Below are 25,474 nucleotides of genomic sequence, written 5' to 3'. Positions count from 1 at the left end.
CCATAAATGCGCCAAAAATAATTTTGAATGTTAATCGCGTGCGACACCTGCTGTACGAGAAGCGTCTATTCACCTTTCTCCTGAACGCAGAAGCGTTCCACGATTACATGAGTTCTGCATAAGGGAAACTATTTTCAATATTCTATCAGGAATCTAATTAAGCAGTTTAAAAAAATACTCCAAGAATTTTATCAGATTTTAGTGTTGTCAACACAAACTTGATTCAGGTAGAACAGTATGTTAGTGCAATTTCCTATTCTGTAAACTAAAACAGATGGTGAGAATGTTAGTCAAACCAGTGATTCTTTAGAGATCTTCCTCAAATGGGAAGTTTGTAAAGAGAAATTGTTAAACATTTGACAGAGCCAACAGAAACGGAGCATGAAAAAAAGCAAAGATGTTTAATAAAATTTGAGAAATTATAAGACAAAAGGTGAAAGGGAGAAACTGAAAGATTTATTGAAGGCAGAAATGTATGAGGAACTATCAAAAGAAAGGTTATGCATTTAAAAGGGCAATTACATATACAGACACAATGTGTAGGAATCTCTTTAATATTGTGTAATAAAAAAAGGCTCTACAATGAGCTGAATTTCTGCTATTACCTTATCAAAATATACATGTTTGAGACAGAACTGATGTTGATTTTCAATTACTAAAAAAAAAAGAAAAAAGTTATATACAGTAGCCTTCACCCACTATGCTTCTCAATATTACATCCATACAGGGAAAAACAAGGAATAACTAAATGTCACAGAAATAAGTTCTCCACTTAAGACTTTCATTTGGTTCTGTTCTCTGACAACAGAAATAATATTTTGATACATATTTAAGCCATGTCTTTTCTATTTTGTTTGTAATATTTCTCCAAGTTGTTTAGTTGCTTTTTGTAAACAAATAAGGCAATATGGACACAGCCCTTTAAACTGACTCCTTCCCACTAAATCAAGGCTGTTGATACAGAAAACAGAATATTGCTGCACAGCAAGATAAACTTCAATAAGAAAAAGACAAAACTGGCTGGTAGAACATGGAAGATGCTTTGGTCCATCATGCTGCTACTCCGTAAAAACAAAATAATAGCCATTCAAACAAACTCGACTCCTGTAAGGAATGCAATATTCTGCTAAATTGCAAAGGCTCAAAGAAACAAAGAGCATTTTTTCCCCTAAACACAATTACAAGCTGAAAGGTTCAAGGGAATGTCTGAGAATCAAGTCCCTTGTTCACACCACAAACAAGATGAAACTGATGAACTGGAAAAACCATGGCCTTAATGTTGCTTAACATTTTTCCTACACTTCACACAAAAAAAAAAAAAAGTGCCAAAGAGAGTCCAAAGTCTTTTCACAGGTGTCTTTGTCAAATGTCATCAAACGGTCGCTTAAGACTCTGTAATGCTAATGTTTTAATTCTTTAACGTGGTAAATGAGGGTGAGAGCACCAAAAGGCAAAATCAAAGGCTGTGAACTCTGGACTGGTTCCAAATGGTTTCATTTTGAATTGACAAAACCTGTAAAAAGCAGGGCAATGGGGAAGAGTGGGGAAATTACAATGTGTATCCCCAAATAAAAGGAGAATATGGTGGTCTAGGCACAGAGAGTGTAGTGGGCCAATGCCAGACAGATACAGTATAGAAATATTATGTGTGCTTTTTTAAAAATATATATAACATGGAATGAAACTATAGTTATATAAATTTTTAATATACGGTATGAGTAGAACAACATATATAGATTAGCTATCTGCAAAAGCCAAACAAGCTGTGATAGTCCGGTAAAAATCAAAGCCGGTAAAGAACTGAACCGCTAAATGCTGCCCTTTACATTTGTGCATTATACTAGGCTCCTGTTACAGTCATTTTAGACAAAAACTACCTGGGAACATTTTAGAAATTTTGAGGTTACTGGCTCCTGCATTGGAGCAACCACCACCAAGATATTACTAAGGCCATTGATATATTAAGCACTATGTAAGGCGCAGTTTTTGGCGAGGGGGAGGGGGGGTTTGGCTTGAGGAGGTTAATGATAGGTTCAACAAATGAAGAAAGGCTTTGTGTATACAACCTGAAAGAGTGCGGGTTTCCGCAGAGGCACAAGTGTAAACTATGCAGCATCTATGATCCAAAATCAGTTTGTGCCACTAAAATCAGGTCCGTGACAAACCGTCAGAGAAAGGTACTATTAAAACCCAGACACATTGGGTTAAAGTATACCTCTGTTCTACTGGTTTAAAGTGGAAATACAAATAAACATACATACAAGAATATAGATATAATAAAGGAATGATGAAGTGTGTGTTGTGGAAAACATATCCACAGTGATATAACTTGTGGAAGGCTTAAAGTTTGGTCTAAAGTGACAGTCCCCTCTCTCCTTCAATAAAACTTAACGGCTTCTGGACCCACCACTCCATCAGATCGTAGACTTGGAGAAGGACACTCTGAGGTGATGGTTCTCTCCCAGGTCGTGATTGTGAAATTTGATCAACGACTCGATTGCTTCCTCCACAGAACCCAACTGGATGAGAGCCATCTTACGGTCTTTCCTGAAAAGAAATTAACACTATTTTAAGCCTCCCAGAAAGTATTGTGACAACAGCTGTAGGAATATTCAAAATACTTACTGGAAAAACTTGAAGGCCTTAACCACAGCTCCTGAGCTTAGAAACAGGCCTCTGATATCATCCTCAGTGACAGAAGGTCTAAAAAGAAAAGACATGTTAAATGACATTGATATTATCTGCCAATATTACCTTTTCACCAATATATCGGTATCAGCGTATATGTTTACCGATATGCACAGATATAAAAAATTTTTTTTCATTAGATAATGCAGAAAACAATGCTTTAGAATTGGTGTCATAACGTATTTTGTCCAGCAGAGCGTGCTCCGACTCCATTGTTTACAGAGCTGAACTGACGGTGGATCTGCAAACAGGGCGGAGTTAAGCGGTGTCATCATGGTAAGTTGTTAACTAGTTTGTGAAATACTTACTGGAAACTTAAAACAATGACCCCATCATTTTCCCTTTTCAATATTACTAATATAACCGTAACCCTGTTCCTGACAACCATGTCACTCATGTCTGTTTGCAGTTAGCAAGCTATAGTTTGTCAGAGCATTAAGTAATGTAGCAGATTGAAAGGTAAACATCAGATCATCTTTTTGCAGCTCAGCAGACAACGGTGCGATGGTGGATTATGTCTGTTGAGTGTTGATTTTACGCTATGTTATTACCTAGTTGGGGAGACACAATGCTGGAAAGTAAAATAAACAACGTCCGTCTTTTACTCTCCGTGACAACAAGCTTATAGCTAACTAGCTAATCATGTAGCTACTTTCATTGTTGTCAGTTGAGTGGAAGCTAATGCGTAAACATGTATTCACCAATCTGTTTTGTTCAGGATTCACGGTTTGGTACCCCCTTCAACCGAACAATTCCAGTCGTTGCATTTACAAAATGTAATATTTAAAAGTCTGGTTTTCCACCATTGAAAGTTTCCCCTGAACTTGTATAGCAGAATACGGTGTAACACCACTGCCACTGTTTATCTGGACTCGGCAGTATTAATATAGTCAGCATTTGACTGATACTAAACAGTAGAACTGATGTTTATTTAGCTATTTATTTTATTTTTATTTATGCTTTATTTTAATGGTCAGCATTTGACTGATACTAAACGGTACTGATGTTTATTTAGCTATTTATTTTATTTTCATTTATTTTTATGGTCAGCATTTGACTGATACTAAACAGTAATACTGATGTTTATTTAGCTATTTATTGTATTTTTATTTATTCTTTATTTTCTCAGTGTTCATTTCTAGAATTTGTTGACAATGTATAATAATAATGTCAAATGTTCTTTGATAAAAATGTTTAAGAAAGCAGCCTTCTGAGTACCTTTGCATAGTCATATCAGTGCAAAACCCACATATAATATATCGGTAATCTGTGAATTTTCCCTCTCTAAAATCGGTATCGGTCTCAAATCCCATATCAGTCGGGCTCTAATTAAAACATTGCCATAAGCCAAGGCAGTGCTCAAGATGCACAAATAGATTGGCATAAGGATGCTGGACTCACGGGATGTTGGAGAGGTGGAGGGTTGAGGAAGGAGGGAAGATGTTGGAGTAGTTCTTGGAGCCTGGCTTTTTGAAGCGGTGAAGAGGAGAGTTGCTGTAGTCCTTGGTGAGCCCCTGATCCTCATGGCCTTCACGTGGCAGCTGCACCATGGTGTGTTTGGATAGAGTCACCCGCAAACCCTTACCATACAGTTTCTGCCCGCTCAAGTGACTCATTGCTAAAGAGGACAAAATAGGAAGGTGGCACAGAACTCATCACACTTCTTAGGCAAGAGCTACTGAAGTTAAAGTGGAACACATAAATACCTAGTTGGGCTTGGGTTCCATCAGACATCTGCACCAAAGCATTCTCCTTCTTGTTGAACAGAATTTTCACTCTCATGACATCACCATACACACCTAACAAAACAAAGGTAACAGCAGATGTAAGAGGACATTTGTTGCCTAGGTACTTCACTTTAGTTGATCAGAGTCCAATTAAGGCATGCATTACTGTTGAAAATAGACTACATCTCAATTATGGACATTCACTACTGGCCATTGACTTGTATCTTAAAAAAAATAAAAAAAATAAAAATAGCAATTTACTTAAACCCAGGTAGAATGTCTACTTGAGAAGCTATCTTGATTGATTTGTTAAAGGGTTAGTTCACCCAAAAATGAAAATTCTCTCATCACTGACTCACTCTCATGCCATCCCAGATGTGTATGACATACTTTCTTCTGCTGAACACAAACGAAGACTTTTAGAAAAAATATCTCTGCTCTGTAGGTCCATACAATGCAAGTGGATGGTGATCAGCACTTTAAAGCTCCAAAAAGCACAGACAATCATAGTAAAAGTAATCCATATGACCCCAGTGGTTAAATGAACGTCTTCTAAAATGATACGACCAATTTGGGTGAGAAACAGCTCAATATTAAAAGTCCTTTTCACTAGAATTGTTTACTTTCCATCACTCTTCGACATGCATCCACAAGGGGACTCGGACAATTCTGCCTCTCGTGTGACGCAAGCGCGTTGGCATGTTCACGCGAGAAATGACGCAGCTCGATTTGTTTACAATAGAACGCTGTTCATAAGCTTCATTGGTTTTGCTTATTTAAACATGCCAGTGTGCTTACGTCACATGAGAGGCAGGATGAACAGAGTCCCCTTGTGGACGCGCTTTGGAGAGCGGATGTCAACAATTATAGTGAAAAGGACTAAAATAAAGTGCTCGTATCGCTTATGACATTAATTTAACCACTGGAGTCATATGGATCTTTGTTTGTGTTCTGCTGAAGAAAAGTCAGTCATGCACATCTGGGATGGCTTGAGGGTGAATAAATGAGAATTTTAATTTTTGGGTGAACTATCCCTTTAATTTATTTCCCAGACTTGGGAACATTTATACTCCATCTTGGCTGATTGTCAAAACATGCAAGGAATCAAATTTAAAGCTTGCAAAATACTATTAAATGTAGTATTGAATAGATGGCTTTCATTAGCATATGGCAAGTTAAATGAGCAAAAAGCTGCAACATTAAGTAGGTTATAAAGTCACCATTCAAGGCTCAAAAATTGGACTGTGAAGTCACAACAGCAAGTGGCCAGGATTAAACAAAGCTCAGCAATTGATAACTACAATGTAACATTTTTGTTATTTGCAATATGTTTTGCCAAATCAAGCTAAATCAGGGTTTCTGCAGGTTTTATGAAGCTAAATTTAATACTTTCAGACCCTTTTAAGACCAACTAAAGAAAATTTAAGGAATCAATTGAAGGTAACACAATACGTCAATATTAGGGGTGTAACGGTCCGAATTTCTCACGGTTCAGTTTGAATCACGGTTTAAGGTTCACAGTTTCGGTACGGTTCGGTATTTGATTTGTTCAGAAAAAAAAATATTACTGCCAAATCCAAAGAATAATCTATTTGGTAAACACTTCAACAGGTTTTCCCTTAAATAACGGTCATTGGTTACTGTTGTAAAACATAGTTTAACCATGGTATTTGTAGTCAAATCATAACCACAATACAAACATGGTTACAGTCATGGTTACAATATACAGGTGCATCTCAATAAATTAGAATGTCGTGGAAAAGTTCATTTATTTCAGTAATTCAACTCAAATTGTGAAACTCGTGTATTAAATAAATTCAATGCACACAGACTGAAGTAGTTTAAGTCTTTGGTTCTTTTAATTGTGATGATTTTGGCTCACATTTAACAAAAACCCACCAATTCACTATCTCAAAAAATTAGAATATGGTGACATGCCAATCAGCTAATCAACTCAAAACACCTTCAAAGATTTCCTGAGCCTTCAAAATGGTCTCTCAGTTTGGTTCACTAGGCTACACAATCATGGGGAAGACTGCTGATCTGACAGTTGTCCAGAAGACAATCATTGACACCCTTCACAAGGAGGGTAAGCCACAAACATTCATTGCCAAAGAAGCTGGCTGTTCACAGAGTGCTGTATCCAAGCATGTTAACAGAAAGTTGAGTGGAAGGAAAAAGTGTGGAAGAAAAAGATGCACAACCAACCGAGAGAACCGCAGCCTTATGATTGTCAAGCAAAATCGATTCAAGAATTTGGGTGAACTTCACAAGGAATGGACTGAGGCTGGGGTCAAGGCATCAAGAGCCACCACACACAGACATGGAATTTGGCTACAGTTGTCGTATTCCTCTTGTTAAGCCACTCCTGAACCACAGACAGAGGCGTCTTACCTGGGCTAAGGAGAAGAAGTACTGGACTGTTGCCCAGTGGTCCAAAGTCCTCTTTTCAGATGAGAGCAAGTTTTGTATTTCATTTGGAAACCAAGGTCCTAGAGTCTGGAGGAAGGGTGGAGAAGCTCATTGCCCAAGTTGCTTGAAGTCCAGTGTTAAGTTTCCACAGTCTGTGATGATCTGGGGTGCAATGTCATCTGCTGGTGTTGGTCCATTGTGTTTTTTGAAAACCAAAGTCACTGCACCCGTTTACCAAGACATTTTGGAGCACTTCATGCTTCCTTCTGCTGACCAGCTTTTTAAAGATGCTGATTTCATTTTCCAGCAGGATTTGGCACCTGCCCACACTGCCAAAAGCACCAAAAGTTGGTTAAATGACCATGGTGTTGGTGTGCTTGACTGGCCAGCAAACTCACCAGACCTGAACCCCATAGAGAATCTATGGGGTATTGTCAAGAGGAAAATGAGAAACAAGAGACCAAAAAATGCAGATGAGCTGAAGGCCACTGTCAAAGAAACCTGGGCTTCCATACCACCTCAGCAGTGCCACAAACTGATCACCTCCATGCCACGCCGAACTGAGGCAGTAATTAAAGCAAAAGGAGCCCCTACCAAGTATTGAGTACATATACAGTAAATTAACATACTTTCCAGAAGGCCAACAATTCACTAAAAATGTTTTTTTTATTGGTCTTATGATGTATTCTAATTTTTTGAGATAGTGAATTGGTGGGTTTTTGTTAAATGTGAGCCAAGATCATCACAATTAAAAGAACCAAAGACTTAAACTACTTCAGTCTGTGTGCAATGAATTTATTTAATACACGAGTTTCACAATTTGAGTTGAATTACTGAAATAAATGAACTTTTCCACGACATTCTAATTTATTGAGATGCACCTGTATAGTAAAAATCATGATTACTATATAGAAACTACAGTATTACTGTTATAAAACCATGGTTAATTGTATCAAAACAATGATTTCTGCTCCGAAAACCATGGTGACCGCAGTCATGGTTACTACAATATTACTATAGTAAAACAATGGTTAATTTTTGTCAGGGTCCTTAAAAAAAAAAAAAAAAAAATTCTCTAATTACTAAAAGATGCAATATGTAACATTTTTCATCCAATGTGTGAATGGCTTGTAACACAACTTAAAAAATGAGCCCTTCCCGGACTTCCTAGGTTGCCTATTAAAGCCTATAGACCGATTTTCATTCGGAGGGAGCGGGTCACTTTTGCCGGGAAAATCCAAAGGATGTGTCATTTATGCGCGCTCCCGAGAGCCTTGCCTCAGACAGTAGCTTCTTTTCCGCTATTCAACAGTGACAAAAAACTGCAACACTAGGTAATGTTAGAGATGGAATCCAGCAAACCTCCGGCTCCCAGCACAACACCGACTCCTACACAAACTCATAGTAAGCCAAAAAAAAAACAACAACATTCCCGTCTGGCTAAGCGGAAACGTGATCGTGGTCGAGAGAAAACTAGAGTGAACATCAGCAGGGTATTTGATTCCTGGAGGGACCTGCGTTCGGTTTTGGGGATCAAAACCGACCCTGAATTGGCGTTCTTATTGGACAGGTAAGCTTACATAACTGCAAAGCATGTGAAATACAGTGCCATAAGGATTGATCTGTGTAATTTTAGCTAACTCTGATCTTGCCTGCTAACGCTGACGAACAGCAAGCTACCTTGCTTCGTAACTTCAAATAATTTCAACGATCTTCTCTTTATACTAAAAGTCAGGTATGCTGATTCACAGTAACTGACAATGTTCATCTGTAATTATTTAGCAAGGTAAACTACAATAATACATGAAATGAATGCTAGACAATGTTCAAGATGATGCAAAAAGCTCCATTCATTAGTGTAACGTAACTTGGTTACAGAAAATATATACATTCTATTATTATAAAACAATAGCGCATCAATATATCAAAATGACAGTTGTGATGGAATCACATCAATACTGAATCAACATTTATAATGTACAGTCTATTTTATAAACCGCTACTATCATCATCCACCAAATTTAGCTAACAGCTATTGATAAAGCTAGCTAGCTAGCTAACGCCGACATAGGCTATCGTTTAAATGCAGTCAATGTATCATGCAAAGAAAAGTGATTACTTCAAACTACAGTCTCACATAATCAGACCTATATCCACACTTTGTTTTAGCCCTGTTCCAGCACTGGAGAGTCAAATATAATATGCAGTCTCAAAGTTTGTAGTAAAACAATCATAACTGTGTAATTTTAATTATGCTACCTCATCTGTCACCATGAAGCCGGTGAATCACTTTCAGTCTCTTTTTGTTCCCTATGGAGTGCGCCCGATCACGGGCTACAGGCTGCAGTTCACTTAACGGCCACAGGTGTCATTAATAACAAGGGTTTCTGAATCTTACATACTGCACCTTTAAGCAACATTTTAACTTAATACCTGCATTATTACGCTACATGCATCAAAGTGCATTTCAAACTCATCAACATATTCAATATTCTGAAGCTGTACATCACTATAGAAGGAATAACTTTGCTATTAAAATGCATACGAGAAGGGATGTTGTGATAATGCTGCTCGAGTATTTTAATAATACGTGGAAATCCCACATGAACACCACAAATGCTTTAGTTATCGTATAATGTCTGTCCGAATTAGCACTGAGTGCCCGTTTAAAAATGGAAGGGAGTGTGTGCAGTTTCGGCTCACCTGCGGCTCTTTCCCTGGGTGATGTCGGAGTAAATTATTAATCATGAATCAATGTATTAACTATAACGGCATTTCAATGCCATTAATCAAAGCTCATTATTGACGCTTGTGATAAATTACAGCTGAGTGAGGAAACAGGAAGAACTTGTGTGCACGTTTGAAAACCCTCGCGCATTATTGACATATTACCAGTATACGGCACTCGTGTTGGGTGATGTCTTCAAACAGTGCCTGTTTTGTAAACGTCTTTTGACAATCACTGTTGTAATTGACTGCAAAAATAAAAAACGTTCCCAGAAAGGAGAAACGTAGGGGGCTTCTCTATCAGTGGCTCAGTTTCTCCACTTGCCATTTTCATCTACACACAACGCTTGTAGAACAGTGATGTCATCAAGTTGACCCATGTGAAACACAGGCAGAGCGTATCCATTTACAGATCCATTCAAGTGCATTAGCGGAGGCTGTGACTGTGCCTGTTTGACGCTTTGTTTTCTTGACCAAAACTTGTGCTTCAGAAGCATCATTAAACTTGAGGTGAACCGACCGCAGTGTCAATGCTTCCCGAACCATGGGTGGCGAAACGTACGAGAACCGTAACACCCCCAGTCAATATGTTCTCTAAATGTAAATGTCTAGGGAGTACGAGTCATTTATAGCAACATTTCAAAGCTTAAAAATGCAACTTTCAATAGAAAGTATCTTTAGGCTTGAATACCTCTGCTCCCAACAACCAGAACATGGAAATAACTTTTACCTTCTGATCAGACCCATTGTATCAGCTATATTCCTCTACAACACTGCTGTCACTTAATGACAGATGAAGCAGCACATACTGCCACCTCTATTGTACACTGTTCGATGAATATTTAGCGATCTGTTGTAAGCCGTGTCACGCAGAAATTAGGCCTAGTCTTTCCTCTTCACTCTGCATTGTTTTTATTTAGTACTGCCCTGAAGAAGCTATTTGACGTCACAGATCCGCACATATATTCCACAAGACAAAATAGTAAATGAATTTACACACATGATCCTGTTCAGAAGTTTACATTCCCATGGTTTTTAATATGGTGTGTTGCTTCCTCGATGATCAGTGACTGTTTGTGTAATAATTGTTCAAGAGTCACTGCTGTCCAAAGCAGTGACGATGTCCACTTTTAAGAAAAACACCCCAAATACTGTGCAATTTTTTGGTTTCTCAGCATCTTCTGCACATTTGAGTTCTTCAGTGGCTATATGGTGAGATCCAGCTTTTGACACTGACACAATTGAGGGACTCACACAACTATTACAAAAGGTGCAAACAAATTACTGATGCTGAATTACTGAACCAAGGGGTGCAAACTTTTGAACAGGATGATTTGTGTACATAAGAGTAAATGTTTTATGTAGCTTTTGAAGGGCAGTTCTACATAAAAAAAAATTGCATCTTTTATCTATTATAATCTATTTGTATACATTGTGAAAGGGGTGTGGAAACTTATAAAAACAAAAGGAATTTGCAAACTTCTGTAGGCTATATTGTTTATGAAAAAACTAAATTTTAAATATAAATTATCACGATTTAACCACATTTTAACTTATTTTAAATGTACAAATTCCATATAGCCTATTCTATCGATATGTCATATTGCATGTGTAATTATGAAATGACTCATGTCAAGTACACATTTTAACAATTCATAACATTGTAACCAAAAATTCAAAATACAACCCCCACATCTCAACATATAAGTGCTTGTACTATGTAAAAAGTGCAGTGTAGCTGTCTGAATGCGACACTGTCTGATTTACCTCGTGCGGAAATTAACATTAACAGTGACAGAAAAATACTCGCTTGCATACATACCCGAAGAAATTGATCGGCTTCTTTCAGCTCGTTGTTGAAAACTAATTTATATTGGTGCATTTCTACTTCCACTGACTGACAGGACGACAAAGAGTGCGTGCCAAGCGTATGACATCATTGCCATGGTAACCAGAATTGCTGATTTGCTGAAAGACTAGAATGAATGTATCATGTCAAATCAATGTGCGACGCATCAATTTCTTCTCTTCTCTGCAAACGATACCAAAAGACAATAGCGAGAAGGAAAATGAGTATCAGCCTACCAGCTGAAAACACTACATATTATATTGTTTTGTGAATTGTTGGGACACTGGGCCACACCTCTTAAATGGGACGTCTGGTCACCCTACTTAAATGCAACGAGAAAACAATCCCTAAAACAACATTTAATGCCATGCCCTTATGAATTTAAGACTCGTTGCTCTGATTTTTAAGGCCTTCGTTTGCAGAAGGGTGAATTAAGACTTTAAGACCTGCGGAAACCCTGTAAATGAAGAGCCTAAAATAGCTGCAGCTGATTGCTTAAAAACAAACAAAAAAAAACCACATACAAACCAATGTGCACACTTAGATGAAGTTAAAATATGAAACAAAACAAATAAAGGTAATAAAAAGGAGATGCCAATGATAACATACCGAAAAGAATAAAGAGGCATTGGGGCGTAACGCTCTTAAGACAGCAGAGGAAGGCAGCGTAGGGAGGAAGGGACAGGAAAAGATCGGAGGCAGGACAGTGGAGTTGAACATGTCCACAGCGAGGCAGTTCCACAGGAATGGCGAAAAACGGTGGTAGGATCATGAAGGTGGGTGATATTGTTCATGATGGAAAGGTGGGGAAAGGATAGAGGTAAAGGAGTAGGACATCCAATAATGTAGTGGTGGTGGTTGTTGTTGTGTTGTGGTTGTACAGTGAAAACAAAATTGTGTAAGTGCATCCAATATTTGAGTGAATAGGCAACAGTATTTTTTGGGTAGGTAGGGGAGTTTTAAAAAAAAAGTGCAGTCAGTTGGTAAGAGATTCCACGTCAAGGTATTAAAATAATAAAAAGGGGGAAGGGGAATGGGGAGGGAGAGAAACAAGAAAAAGGAAGTAAAAAAACAAGGTCAGTATACACAAAGAAATGTAGTGTTCCAGTCAGCAGAACTTGCTAAATTAAATGCCTTTCACTATAGGAACACTAAGGGGAAAAAGAGGAGAGAAGATTAACAAATGAAATACAGGAAAGACAGAGACAATATAAACTCATAGCTCTAAAGAAATACTAGAAATGAAATGTTTCGGATGGCTTCAGACAAAAGTCAATGAATATTAAGAAACAGCTGACATGCACATTCGTACAACATTGTTTAACGCCTTGTGCAAAGAATGACAGTTTAACTGGGCCTCCTCTCTGTAATAAATGCCCACCAAAATTTCTCGTCTTTAGTACATCTGAAGTGCCTGTTAATACTTAAATTTGAAGTTGGCAGATTTATCACCAAGATTATGCCAGGATACCATGTAATAATTGATTTTCTACTATAATTACATTTCAAACCAATCCAAATTGGTAAACTTTTTAAAATGAGAACCATCATATGCTAAATGAAGTAATAACCAATTGAACCTAAACAATGCAGAGACCACTAACCTCAGGGTTCAGGTTGCTGACCAGCAGGACACTATGCCCTCCAGCAGTGAGACCAGAGAGACTCAGCCGTCCAGCAGCAGCGGCTGCAGCAGCGGCTGCAGCAGCACCAGGGACCCCGAGTGATGCAAAAGCCCCGGCAGGCATACCAGGCAAAGACAGACCTATAGGAGGGACAGTCATCACTATACAGCATGGATGCTTAAAAGAGAAACTGGGACACTGCAATCCACAGAGAGCTATTATGAGAGTTGTGACTGACCTGCTGCTTGTTGAAAGGTAAATGTTGGTGGGAAACCATGTGCCCCAGCATATGGTGATGCAGATATTATACCAGGAGCAGCTAAAAGATAACATGCAGTTAAGCAGCTGACTTTAAAAGAAATGCTTCATCCAAAAAATTTTATTCGGTCATTTACTTGTCCTCGTGTCATTCCAAACCAAAGCATCTGCTGTTATTTTGACCGTGGAATAAAAAAAGGAGACATTTTTTAAGAATCTTTCTGCAGCCCTTGCTATACAATGCCAGTTCATAGTGACCACAGCTATCAAGCTCCAAAGAAAGACACCAAAAAGCACCATACATTTTTTTCAAAAAGTTTCTGACTTGTGCATTGATGTGCCATTTATTAATATGGATGTGGGCTAGATGTAAGCTTTGGTGAAGGTGGGTTTTTCTTTTTTCCCCCTTCTTGACAGACCTGGTCTCCATGAATTGTTGATGTATGCAAGAGCTGCATAGTTTCGTGAAAATATCTCTTTTTGTGCTCCAAGGAAAAATGACATACAGATTTGAAAATAAATTTGCATTTGTGTGAACTATTCTTCAAACAGTGAAAACACCATTAAAAACAGTATTTAAAGTCGTTTTATGGTGAATTAATGCAAGTTTTACATAACGCAGCTGCAGCCATTGTCTGCTGGTCGAGGGAGGGCTGGCTGTCTCCTGTAGGTAGGTCAGGGCGAGTGTAGTCTCTGCTCTTATCGTTGTTGTACTTAACATTCAGGCTGGTGAGCTTAGAGAAGCTGATGCGAAGGGTACAGCACGCATTGTAGATGTTCTGTCCATCTAAAGACTGTTGATTGTTAAATAATCAAATTATTATAGGGTTCAGATGGGATTTAACTGTCCATTCATCCATTATATTGATCTAGTATGCCACTCACCAGCTTTGCATGCTGAGCAGTCATTCCATCTGCATACTGGACCAGTGCTTGAAACTGGTTGTTTTTGGTAAAGGTTATGATCTTCAAAACTGTGCCAAACTTAGAAAAGATCTAAAAAAAAAATAAAAAAATCATAATAATATCCAAAACTGGCAGTGAAAAAGTGCATTTATTTTTGTCCTGCATCATATGAAGGACAGTCAGTACCTGATGAAGGACATCAAGAGTAACCGGATAGAAGAGATTTTCAACAATGACTCTTAGCACAGGGCTCTGGCTCCCCATGCCTGCTCCATCAACACTGCTCAAAGACAAGCTTCCTGTCTGGACTGCATTCACCGCCTGCAGTGCTGCCTGCGCTCTCTATGGGGTTTAGAGGGGGCAGAACACAAGTCAACATCATTATTGGTAAGAGAGTTGTTTATTTTAGTGGAATGGTCCTCAATTCAATGCTTAAGGTGATGTAATTTTGTACTCACAACTTGGTTGGGTGAATTGTCAGTCTTCAGCTCCTTGTGATTGGAATACTGCATGAAGATTGGGTGGTTCCGAATAACTGGGGTGACAGATGAGTAGTAGCTGATCATGGTCTGTGCTGACTCCTCATTGTTCATCTCCAAGAATGCCTGTGAAAAGACAACAATAAGCTAGGGCTTCAATATGATGAACATGGTTAAGTAAACATGCTTTGGGAGGAACGAGAAACAGCAATGATTTATACCTGGTTCTTTCCTTTCAGCATCAGAAGGTTGGTCACCTTGCCAAAGGGAAGCCCCAAAGAAATGACTTCTGCTTCATTTATGTCATTGGGAAGCTTGCGTACATGAATGACTCGTGATGGAATGCCTGGGCTCCTGATGTCCCCTTTGAACTTCTTACTGTCATTACCATTTGCTAAATGAAAAAAGAAAAACAGGTGTTCAGACTGCATTTGAAAATAGATGAAATAGAAACTTCCTCACCCAAAAATGTTTAACCCATAAATGCCTACCTGCTCCCGAGCTCATTATATAAGGTCCGTTAGATATGCAGGAGGAAAAGAGTTCGTCGGATCCCCTCTGAAAAGGAAAATGGACATTAAGTTGATTTATCTACAAGGTTTCAAAGATGTAAAGACACTCAAATCTCTAATCCAGTAGCCCATAGACACACTGTAATACAAGATGTCTGATTATCTAGACTAGTACATTGTCCACTTTGGCTTTATAAGTGATTCTCACAAAACCGGTCAAGAAAATGTCCTGGTCATATTAAACCCCAAATCAATACAAAGAAACATCATGTTATACTTTGCATTAAAAAAATGAAGCCTAAATTTAAGACCATTAAGATTTTTTGCATTGTGGCATTTTCAGTACATTCAAGTATATTTTAACCCCCAATTCTTATTACCGTAATGTCTGAACATTTTACGTTACTATTTCCAGTGTTTCCGATGATGATTCTCATTACCATAACACAAATTATTTTGTATTCAAGTAAAAAGATGTCATTGTACTATAAAAACATACTGCAAGTTTCAGAACTCAGAACGTTCTCTCCAGTCCGAAAAGAGCAAAACGCCCCATAGTGACATAGTAAACAGGTTTCATTTGAATATCCCTGCCTCCACAGCATATGTGATTGTCGCATTAAACTGATAGAGAGGCTGAGGTACTTCAACTCTGAAAGTGGTACTATTGTAACTGTATATTACTTGTTGCCAACGAAAAGATTAAGATGTTAAGTCCCCAGACTTTGTTGTAGGGCTGCAACTAACGATTATTTTGATAAACGATTAATCTAACAATTATTAGAACGACTATTTGGCGATTATTGCAATGATTAATCATTAGCTCTTAACCTATTATTCAGCTTGTGCCCCGACTTACAGTTGTATTAAACGTGCTTACTAACAATAGAGGACAAAATCATCTTTTAAAAATACCTCTAAATGATATTCACTGAAAGGAAAAAAAAAAAAACTTTATTAAGTTTAATTCAGTAAAGAAATTCACTACAAAAACGTCATATTGTTAAAGTGTTTTTGTCTTGTTTTACATTTAAAATTGTCTAAAAATCCTTAAGATACATTTACTTGAGAAGCAACATAAGATATTAAGACTTGCTTTAAGAGAATGTATCTTAAATATAAGTGTATTTTTTATACAAGTGTATTTTGTATAAGTGTATTTTTTCACTTGGTTAAACTTCTGTGAGTGCAGTAAAGACAAAATATACTTAAATTCAAGATGTATTCTCTAAAAGCAAGTCTAAATATATTTTATGCTGCTTCTCAGGTGAATGCATCTTTTTTAAATGGATTTTTAGATATTATAAAATATTTATATTTTTAATATATTATTCAACATTCTCAGATAAGTTTTTCTTCTGCAGTATAGCTGCTAAAATAAACGTTGTTTTAAAGAAGTTTTAGATATTTATATTTGAAAACAAACCAAAACAAACAAATCAAAAACGTATTTTGTTGCAGTGTATAATGAGGAAAAGACTATCCTCTCTCAACTTTGTTCACTTCAATCCATCTTTAACTCACAAAAAAAAAACCTAACTCTCTCTTATTAATAAAGCTGCGTATTGCCAATTTTCTTCACGATAAGAAACGTACAGTGACATTTATTATGATTCAATAAGTCACGAGCCATCACATTATTATCTAGCTGCATTAAGCGTGCGCGCTCGAGGGATGTGCGTCTCTGCGACAGTGTGTGCCTCAGCCGGGTGCAGTTTCAATTTCTCCCCCTTAGATCGGGACATTCGCGCAACTCATAGAAGTGCTGACGGCACAAAAAAAAAAATGCCAGTTTCTGAGTTTGTAGTTATTTACATGACCTGCTTCTGTATTATTTGAACTTTAATAAAGCTATAATGCATTAAATATAACTGCATTTAAGATGTAACGCCAGGGTGTTTCCTTTTAAGACGCTCAACATGCAAGTTTTGCTTCAGCTCCGCTTATTTCTATTAGAGTGCTTCTGTATTTACTTATTTTGTATTTTTGAATTATAATTCCATCATACTTTGCAATCTACATCACCTGAAGCTGTTTGGAAAGTTTAGAGTGCATCTGGACTGTGAGTTTTAATTCTTCCTCTCCTCAGTCAGGCGCGACCTGCAGTGCTGCTCTCTTGCGTCATCATTAGAGTTTAATGTGATCTCACGTTACGTTAAATTTCATCAAACGACTATTTGTCAAAGAAAATTGTCGTCGACAATAAAAACTACTAATTGTTTCAGCCCTACTTTGTTGCGTTTCTGGTTGTGGAAAAACGGCATCTCTGCATAGGCCTCTGAATGATCCCAACATTAGGAATGAAGACTAACCTTTGTTTAGCACATTTTTCTAAATTCTTTTAAGAACTTGTGATTCAGGCTTTGCAAAGAAACTTGTATTGAAAGATGGAGCAGTGCCAACTATATTGGACACAACAGTAATGCTGGTGAGTAAAAAAAATGTATACTACTGTTTCTGTCTGTGTTTATTTGATATGCAAGGAATTGTGTAGTTAGAGATTTAAAAAATAAATAAAATCACAAAATAAACCATGATCAGGACTTCAACGCGGAGTGTGCTTATTACATGGTTACCAAAGAAACACATAATTGTAGGGGTGGGGGAAAAATCTTTCAGCGATGCATCGCGATTCATACTCAAACAATTCTGAATCGATTCTCAAAAGAATCCGAATCAGAGTTCAGTTTAAATCACGGCAGAGCAGTGGCACGCGCCAAAGACAAATGTAGAAACAAACACGCGAATTAAGTGCATACACTAAAGTCAAGTACACAAACATGACTGTTTGCAGACCAGCTGTATCAAACTCATGACCATTTGTGCCCGTATGAAACCACAATCCCGAAATTCTTTCACAAACCCACGCAAATAGTAACGGGAGAGTTTATTCGTGATAAGCCAACAAACAACATGAAAGACGAGCTCACACCCATAATTGCACTGATTTGCACACAACAGGGGAAAAGACAGAAGAAAATACTGATGATGCAGCAGTTCGGGAGATGTTGGTGATGTTTTTATTTAATTTTTTTTTCGATGCCTCTCTCTACTCTTGCACGCTCTCCATTTCATTGGCTTTTGCTTTATTGCCAGTCACCCACTTGTCAGGACAGTGCGCACACCTGACGATAAAGGTTTGAAATCCATCGTAGCTTTTGCAACAGGTTCGTGCAATCTTCTACTCGCAGAGCAAACAGATGGAACAATGCATACGAGATGCTTGATACATTTCTGAAGCAACAACTGTGCTATTTAAACCGATTTACTATCACCTGTGCAGGTGAGGAGAGGAGAAGCTGACAGCTGCACTCTCATAGAAGCAGATATATCTCTCATCCTGGACCAGTAACTTCCAGTTGTGGTTAAAAATTACAATAGCATGGCATAGATTAATTTTAAATAATTAAATACTATTAAATGATTTACAATGCCTAAAAATAAAAATTATATAATCAGTTTAAGTAATAGTATTCAGTGTGTTCTGATGGAAAACCATTATATTTTTCTTGTGCTTTTAATAGATTTTTTATAAGGTTCTAAAGAAAGAAACTGAGATACACTTTTAAACTATAGATCCATTTATTTAATCTTGTGGCTGTTCCATGTTTTGTTCACAGCTCATACTGAATGTAAAAGGCCAGTTTATGTAATGTGACTCGTTCTGATTTTTTAAAACAGCTGTTAAATAAAAAGCTGAAAGGGGAAAAAAAGGAGTCAAAAATAAATTGAAGAAACTGAAGGACAAGATGCTCCATGATGCATCGAGAATAATTTTATAATCGAATCGTAATCAAATTGAATCATGAGGCCAGTGAGGATTCACACCTCAACATAACTGCTCACAGAATATTGATGGAGTTTAAATTTTATTATGCAAGCACAACACGTTTCACGGAGAGCAACGAGAGAGTGGTGTAGCATACACTAGCGGTTGCCGTCTTATCTGTCCCGTATTAGCCAGAATGTCCCATATTTTGGCCGAAATGAGCGTATCGAAACACCCTTATTCCATATTTAAGCAGTGAAACAGCCGAGGGCGATTTCCTTCTCTGCTCAGTTTGCTTGTTATTTCAGTCTGAACAACTGTAGCAGTTTGTGTTCTTCACATAAATTGGGCCGCACAGCTATTAACGATTGCCTAGACTGAGTGCTTTCAGGGAATTTTGTAAATCGATTGAACGTTTTCATTCTTTTATTCTAGAAAAAAAAAGTTCCACTAGTGTTGGCGGGGGTTTTTTGCACTTTAAAGATGTTGGCTAATCACAGTGGGCGGGTTTATTAAAGTCTTACAGGGGACAGCACAGAAAATAGAGCGTTTCAGACAGAGGGCCTTACTTTTTTTGCGCAAAAACCTTTACTAACATTATTTTCCATTCAGGTGAACTTATAAAGCAAATAATAAAAAAAAATGCATGACATGACCCCTTGAACTACCACCTAAACTGCCCTGGTTTAGTAGCTGTGAGATACATGGAATCATGCTATCTATGGTCTGACAAACCAAAGACAACCATGATGTGACAAAGATTAGCTTTTGCCTAACCGTCATCTGTTTACATCACAAAAATTAAAATTGGAATAAACACAAAACGAAACAAATATTTTCATTAATGGCTACAACTACTCATGGCCCAGGCTTTTTCCTCAAGAGATCACTCATTACTGCTGGTAAAAGCAGAACAAAGAAAAAGAGAAATGCAAACAGAGGCAGCTGTGTCCTGCCATAACACTAACACAAAGACCCTCAATCAAGGCCAAAGCTGGAGCAACTTGGCTGGCCAATGGAGCAATGAGCAAATCATTCAGCGTCACTCTCTTAATAAACCACTTCAAATGGCGAGTCTCTGCTCAAGTGGTCACATGCATTGGATAAGCTAAAACCTTACACTCCATTACCACAATGCATGTTCTGTTCCAGTCTAAAGAAGTGTTAGCAAAGCTAAAGGCCTGGATCTCAGACTTTTGTTTCCTCACAGTCTACTACAAACAGCCCCAGAGGCAAACTACCACACCTTGCATGAGACTTGGTCATGTACAGTGAAGTTTTGCCTAAATTTACCCTATGAAGAACCAATGTCAATAATATTGTGCAGAAAATGCGTGGCACTGCGTTTCCTCATAAAGAGTAGCCCGCCACATTCCTCGCAAGCTAAATTCCGCAGGAGCCAGGTTTCAACATCACTTTAACAGAACCGTTATGACAGGCAAGCATTTTCTGTTTGAACCATCCATTGTTTCGAGTGGAGACATCCACCCAACTCTAGCATTTCCTTCCTCTTTTTTTTTTTTTAAACTGCTGCTGGGCATTGCAGTGCTTGCAAAGGAGGGGGGGGAAGAAAAAAAAAAAAAGAGCTAAAAACTATGACTCCCAGATTCGTCTCTAGGAGCGGAAGACTTGCAGGTGCCAACATGTTTACATCCACTGACAAAGTGCAAGCCTCTTTGGGTGAGAGCACAGTCCGTGTTAAATAAGAGGTCAGGGAGACAGGAATGCAACCACAGCATTCCAGCCACGGTAATTAGTGTTCAGTCTCCGAGAGGGCTGCAACTACTATACGCCTTTTCCTCCTTGCATGTGTGAAAGACATCAGGGGAAACAACATCAGGCATCCTCAACGGACTGGTCAACAAACACTTCCAGATGAGTGAAAAAACAGCCACAACTGGATGCAACTATTCTGTAAAAACACTAGTGCTGTTGATTTAACGCATGTATTCAATGCTATTATTTAAAAAATAACTTGATGAAAAATGAAGGCAACTGATTATGTCCCCAGACCGTAATATTCCTATCAGCGGAGCAATTAAAGCTTGAAGTACTCTAGCTGTTTAGGCAACACGAAGCTGTACAGACAACAAACCACACTCCGGCTTGCTTGACACTAGCGACAGCACAAGATGAGAATTCATTCTTGCGTTCAAACACAGCTGGATGGAACGCAATTCCAAATGCAGGGATCTCTAGGCATGTTTTCCAATAAAAAAAACGTTTAACTTCACAAAATACAATGTATTTTACAACGTGACGCAACCAAAGTGAAATGCTCTAAAAGAGTTTCTCCGATGCAGATGTCCATTTACACGTCCTTAGACGAGCCCATATATGGACAAGGCCAATGATAGGCTTATGTTCAATAATATAGAAATAAACAATCTATTCTCTTCTAAATCTACTTTTTGCATTGTCTTTTCAGTGCTTTACCCATCTGCCAAAATAATGTCATGCATTTATTATCTACATTATTATTTTTATAATAGAGTACTGTGCAAATGTTTTAGGCGCTTGTGAAAAATGTTCCATAGTGAGGATTTCTTTAAAAATAATGTCATGAATATTTTTCATTGATCAATTTACATCATATAAAGTCCAGTAAACAAAGCTAAATCTATATTTGATGTGGCATTTGCCTTCAAAACAGCACCAATTTTCTAGGTACACCTGGACACAGTTTATCTTGGTTGTTAGCAGATAGGATGTTCCAAGTTTATTGGAAAATTCACCACAGTTATTCTATCATTTTAGGTTGTCTCAATTGCTTCTGTCTTTTATGTAATCCCAGACTGCCTATGTTCAGTAAGGAGCTCTGTGGGAGGTCATGCCATCTGTTGCAGGGCTCCCTGTCATTCTATTCTTTTCTATTTGCAAAAAATGTTTGAGTCAAAAATTATTTTTATTCACACACTGAAGCTGAAGATATAAATAACCATCTTAAGACAAATATTTTTGTAAGACTTTTGCACAGTACTATATATTAAATTTAAATATAACTATAATTAATCATTATATATTGATATGTATTGATTGATAAATATTATTGCTAATTGAGGGTCTTTCAGCTAATAATTATATATTTGGTTAATTAGATTAACTAATCGGCATATCATGTAATTACAGATTTTGAACGATCGCTAGCCATAAAAACCACACATAACTACTATGTGAAATAAAAGCATTAGATTTTCCAATTCCTCAGGTCACCATTTTTGAATTCCATCAACTTGCTTATAGAACAATTACAAGATGAGAATGTAGGCTACTCATTTCAACCGAGTCTCTTATCACAGTGATTGTTTAAACAAGTGCCCTTTGACCAGAATAATTATGGTCTCGGGATCAGAGAAAGACGTCACAAAATTTCAAGCTCAGCATTCAGAGCAGTTCCCTGTGTCTCAGCAATTTAAAAAAAAAAAAAAAGGGGGATAGAAACTGACACAATGCATTGAGAACAAACAACCTGTAAAACCTGATATACCCAGAGTAATTTTGTAACATATGAAATGCAAATGAAAAACTGAAAGGCAGTCTAGTTAAACCATCTAAGCATATTTGCAAGCCAGATATACTTTTATTAAACATGTTAAACAGGAAGAAAATGAAATGAGTCACATACCTTTGTGCCAACTGTTATATCATGGACACTGCTAAAAAAAAAAGAAAAAAAAACATGACAAATAAAACCATAAGTATTAGAAATATAACAGCTTAGGTGCCAAAATCACATTAAGTTACTAATAAATGGAAATGCAGCAACAGTTCAGGCTTGCGGTTTTAGACCCAATAATGGTCTGGCAAGTTTAATTCCTGACACTGGTAACAAAAATAAATTGCAATACAACCCTTCTATTCACATACAGCAGATTTTGTATTCACTTCATAATTTTACTTTCTATTTTCATATAAACATTTATATGACATATTATTACCTTTATGTTTACATACTCTATGTCTGTGGTCTATACTGTCATGTTTTTGCACAATTGTCTATGTTCTAAATGTACTGCAACCTGAGCCCCATCAGTAAACCCTGCGTAAGCTGTGCATCTGATAAATAAAATGACTTGAAATGAATTATAAGCCAAGAAGGAAGTACAGATGGCTGTTGTATGAAAAGAAAAGAAAGTTGCACTTAAGGCTGCACCTTTTTAGAGGCAACCTGATACATCAGGCAAACAGTAAAATAAATCAGGCCTGTCCAGCCACTCTTCCTATCTGCTCTTGGGCCCTGTCAAAATCAAAGGCTTCAAGATGCTTGGTACTTTAATAAACAACCCCAGATCTTGAATTCTTTGGTTTAAGTTCGATTTAAATGCCTAGGCTGAAATCGGCCCACATGTATATAAAACAAACTGCCTTTTACAATCAATAATATAACTCCATAGAAAGAGAGAGGTGCAAAAGAAGATGCCAAACTTACTCTATTTCAGTGACGTAACTGGATCCCAAAGGATACAAATCAGTCTCTAATCGGCTGCAGAAGTAAAAAAAAAAAAAAAAACAAGATTTCAGAAATAATGCACTTTTTATAGTCACTATTAGCTTGTGCATGTGCGCTGTTTTAACTGAGATTCCGCTCAAGTATCTCATCTAAATGACAGGTGACAACTTGCCCCGACCTGACATTTCAAAAAATACCCTGGTCCTGAGAACACCTTTGTGTAATAGGACTTTTGACGAAACCTTATACTTGCTGAGATACAAACCTTGTGACAATTATTATTATTAAATAATCACTAAATACATGTAAATAAAGCGTTAACTATACAAACCTTTAATTCGCAGCAACAAAAAAAAAACAAACAAAAAAAAAACGCTCAGTTCTGAGTGAACATATTCACCGTTTGATTAGCTTAACAGTTACTATAATATGGACCATCGTAAATATGTTGACTATTTTATAATTGGTTGGAGAAAATACAACGTCCACCGACGATTCAAATCAGTAAAGTCCAAGTAAAGTTGAACTGGCATTGGTTTAGCAAGCTAGCAAGTAATGAGCTAGCCACCCAACAACAATGCGGAAATTGAGACACGTTGGTTGCCACATAGTGGCCGTTCTGTAGCTTCTGTACACATTATAAGGGCTATTTGATATTTTTTCCGCTTACAGGTTAAGTTAAAACATTACTGTAACCAAGTTCGCTTGGGTATCTCAACTAGACTACATGCAACAGGTTGCTCTCAGTTTGGTCCAACTTTTGGACTCCGTAAGGCTCTTCCGGGCACGGGAGACATGAAGAGCCATGAAAGAGAGGCAGAGACGAATCAAAATCACCAGATCCACTTTACTTCACGTTATTTAATGCACTTTAAACTTGCACAAAGCATTGAATCGCCACTACGCATCTAACATCCAATGAAAATAAGGTTTTATGGAGTATCTTACTCCGAATGAAGGTGTTTTCAACTTACCCGTCCATCGCACTACACAAAACTACAGGTTGTCGTAGACGGAAGGTGGAACTGCTTGAATTTCTTATAACCTTACAAAATGGCGGAGGGGGGGAAGGGCGCTTTCTTATTGGTCAATCGACCCTGGAGTAGCTCATGTGGGCGGGACTTCAAGTGTTCTTTGACAGCGGGATTGGACAAAGTGACCCTCAATCTAAAAAGGCGGTCAAAAAAAGTTTGCGAAAACTTTTCCCTGTCGCCACCATGAAAAATGAGCTGAGCTTCATTGTGAACTATGGTTGAACCCATCATCGGTAAGGTTAAACAACATGCTGCGTTGCTTAGATATTAAAGGCTAAAAATTATGTCATCACTTATTCACCCTCATGTTGTTCCAAACCCGTATGGCTTTTTGACTTCCATGGAACGCAAATAAGATGTTAGGCGGAATTTTAAAGAAATAGTCCAGGTTCAAAACAAGTTCAATCAACAGCATTTGTGGCATAATATCAATTAGCCCAACATGAAAATGAATTTTGTTTTGCCCCTCCTTTTCTTATAAAATAACAAAAATCAGGGTTCCAGTGAGACACTTACAATGGAAGTGAATGGGACCAATCTGTAAATGTTAAAATGCTCACTATTTCAAAAGTATAGCCACAAGATGTAAACAATATGTTTGTTAACATGATTTTAGCGTGATAAAATCGCTTACAAACCTTTTCTGTGTTAAATTATAGCCAATTCCAATTTTACAGCCTAAACTCTAAAAAGACTGTAAAAATGTTCAACTTTACAGCTCTGGGTTTTAACAGAAGAATTAATGTTTCTTTTATAAAATTATAAGCTTCACATTTCTGCATTTACACCTTCCAAAAATTGGCCCTATTCACTTCCATTGTAAGTACCTCATCGCTTTTTTTTTTTTTTTTAAAGAAAAGAAGGGATGATTCAAAATTATTTTTTGTTGTAATCAGCATTATGCCACAAATGCTGTCGATTGAGCTTAACTTGTATTGAAACTGGAATATTCCTTTAAAGACTGACAGTTTCAGTCTCCTTTTAGCATACTTTCATTATATGGAAAAAATACTGCATTTTATCTTAAGCAAATCAGCA

General features: G+C 37.5%; 1 protein-coding gene across 2 annotated transcripts; it reads right to left on the bottom strand.

The window, feature by feature from the left end:
• Positions 1 to 434: 434 nt before the first annotated feature.
• On the bottom strand, positions 435 to 24,446 carry LOC127442294 (polypyrimidine tract-binding protein 1-like). Of its 2 annotated transcripts, none has more exons than XM_051700209.1 (16): positions 24,377 to 24,446; positions 23,382 to 23,435; positions 22,578 to 22,608; positions 15,163 to 15,229; positions 14,893 to 15,065; positions 14,651 to 14,797; positions 14,379 to 14,534; positions 14,172 to 14,282; positions 13,900 to 14,080; positions 13,267 to 13,347; positions 13,008 to 13,168; positions 12,013 to 12,046; positions 4,395 to 4,487; positions 4,090 to 4,306; positions 2,626 to 2,703; positions 435 to 2,547 (listed from the first exon to the last, which is right to left on the bottom strand). In XM_051700209.1, exons 1-16 carry the CDS (start codon positions 24,382 to 24,384, stop codon positions 2,415 to 2,417), a joined length of 1,725 nt encoding a protein of 574 aa, XP_051556169.1. In that variant the 5' UTR covers positions 24,385 to 24,446; the 3' UTR covers positions 435 to 2,414. The 2 variants fall into 2 exon arrangements, with proteins under 2 accessions (XP_051556169.1, XP_051556170.1); XM_051700210.1 differs by having other exon boundaries at positions 22,578 to 22,605; positions 24,377 to 24,436.
• Between the last annotated feature and the right edge of the window lie 1,028 nt (positions 24,447 to 25,474).

The sequence above is a fragment of the Myxocyprinus asiaticus genome, chromosome 6, assembly GCF_019703515.2.
Source record: "Myxocyprinus asiaticus isolate MX2 ecotype Aquarium Trade chromosome 6, UBuf_Myxa_2, whole genome shotgun sequence".
Classification (NCBI taxonomy): domain Eukaryota; kingdom Metazoa; phylum Chordata; class Actinopteri; order Cypriniformes; family Catostomidae; genus Myxocyprinus; species Myxocyprinus asiaticus.
The sequence above is the reverse complement of the archived record's forward strand: the minus strand, read 5'-3'. Positions and strand labels throughout refer to the sequence as shown.

Coding starts and splice junctions, on each gene's coding strand:
- LOC127442294 (XM_051700209.1), bottom strand. Junction 2,704..4,089: donor CTCCACCTCTCCAACATCCC/GTGAGTCCAGCA, acceptor TTTTCTTTTTAG/ACCTTCTGTCACTGAGGATG. Junction 2,548..2,625: donor AAGGCCTTCAAGTTTTTCCA/GTAAGTATTTTG, acceptor ATTTCTTTTCAG/GAAAGACCGTAAGATGGCTC.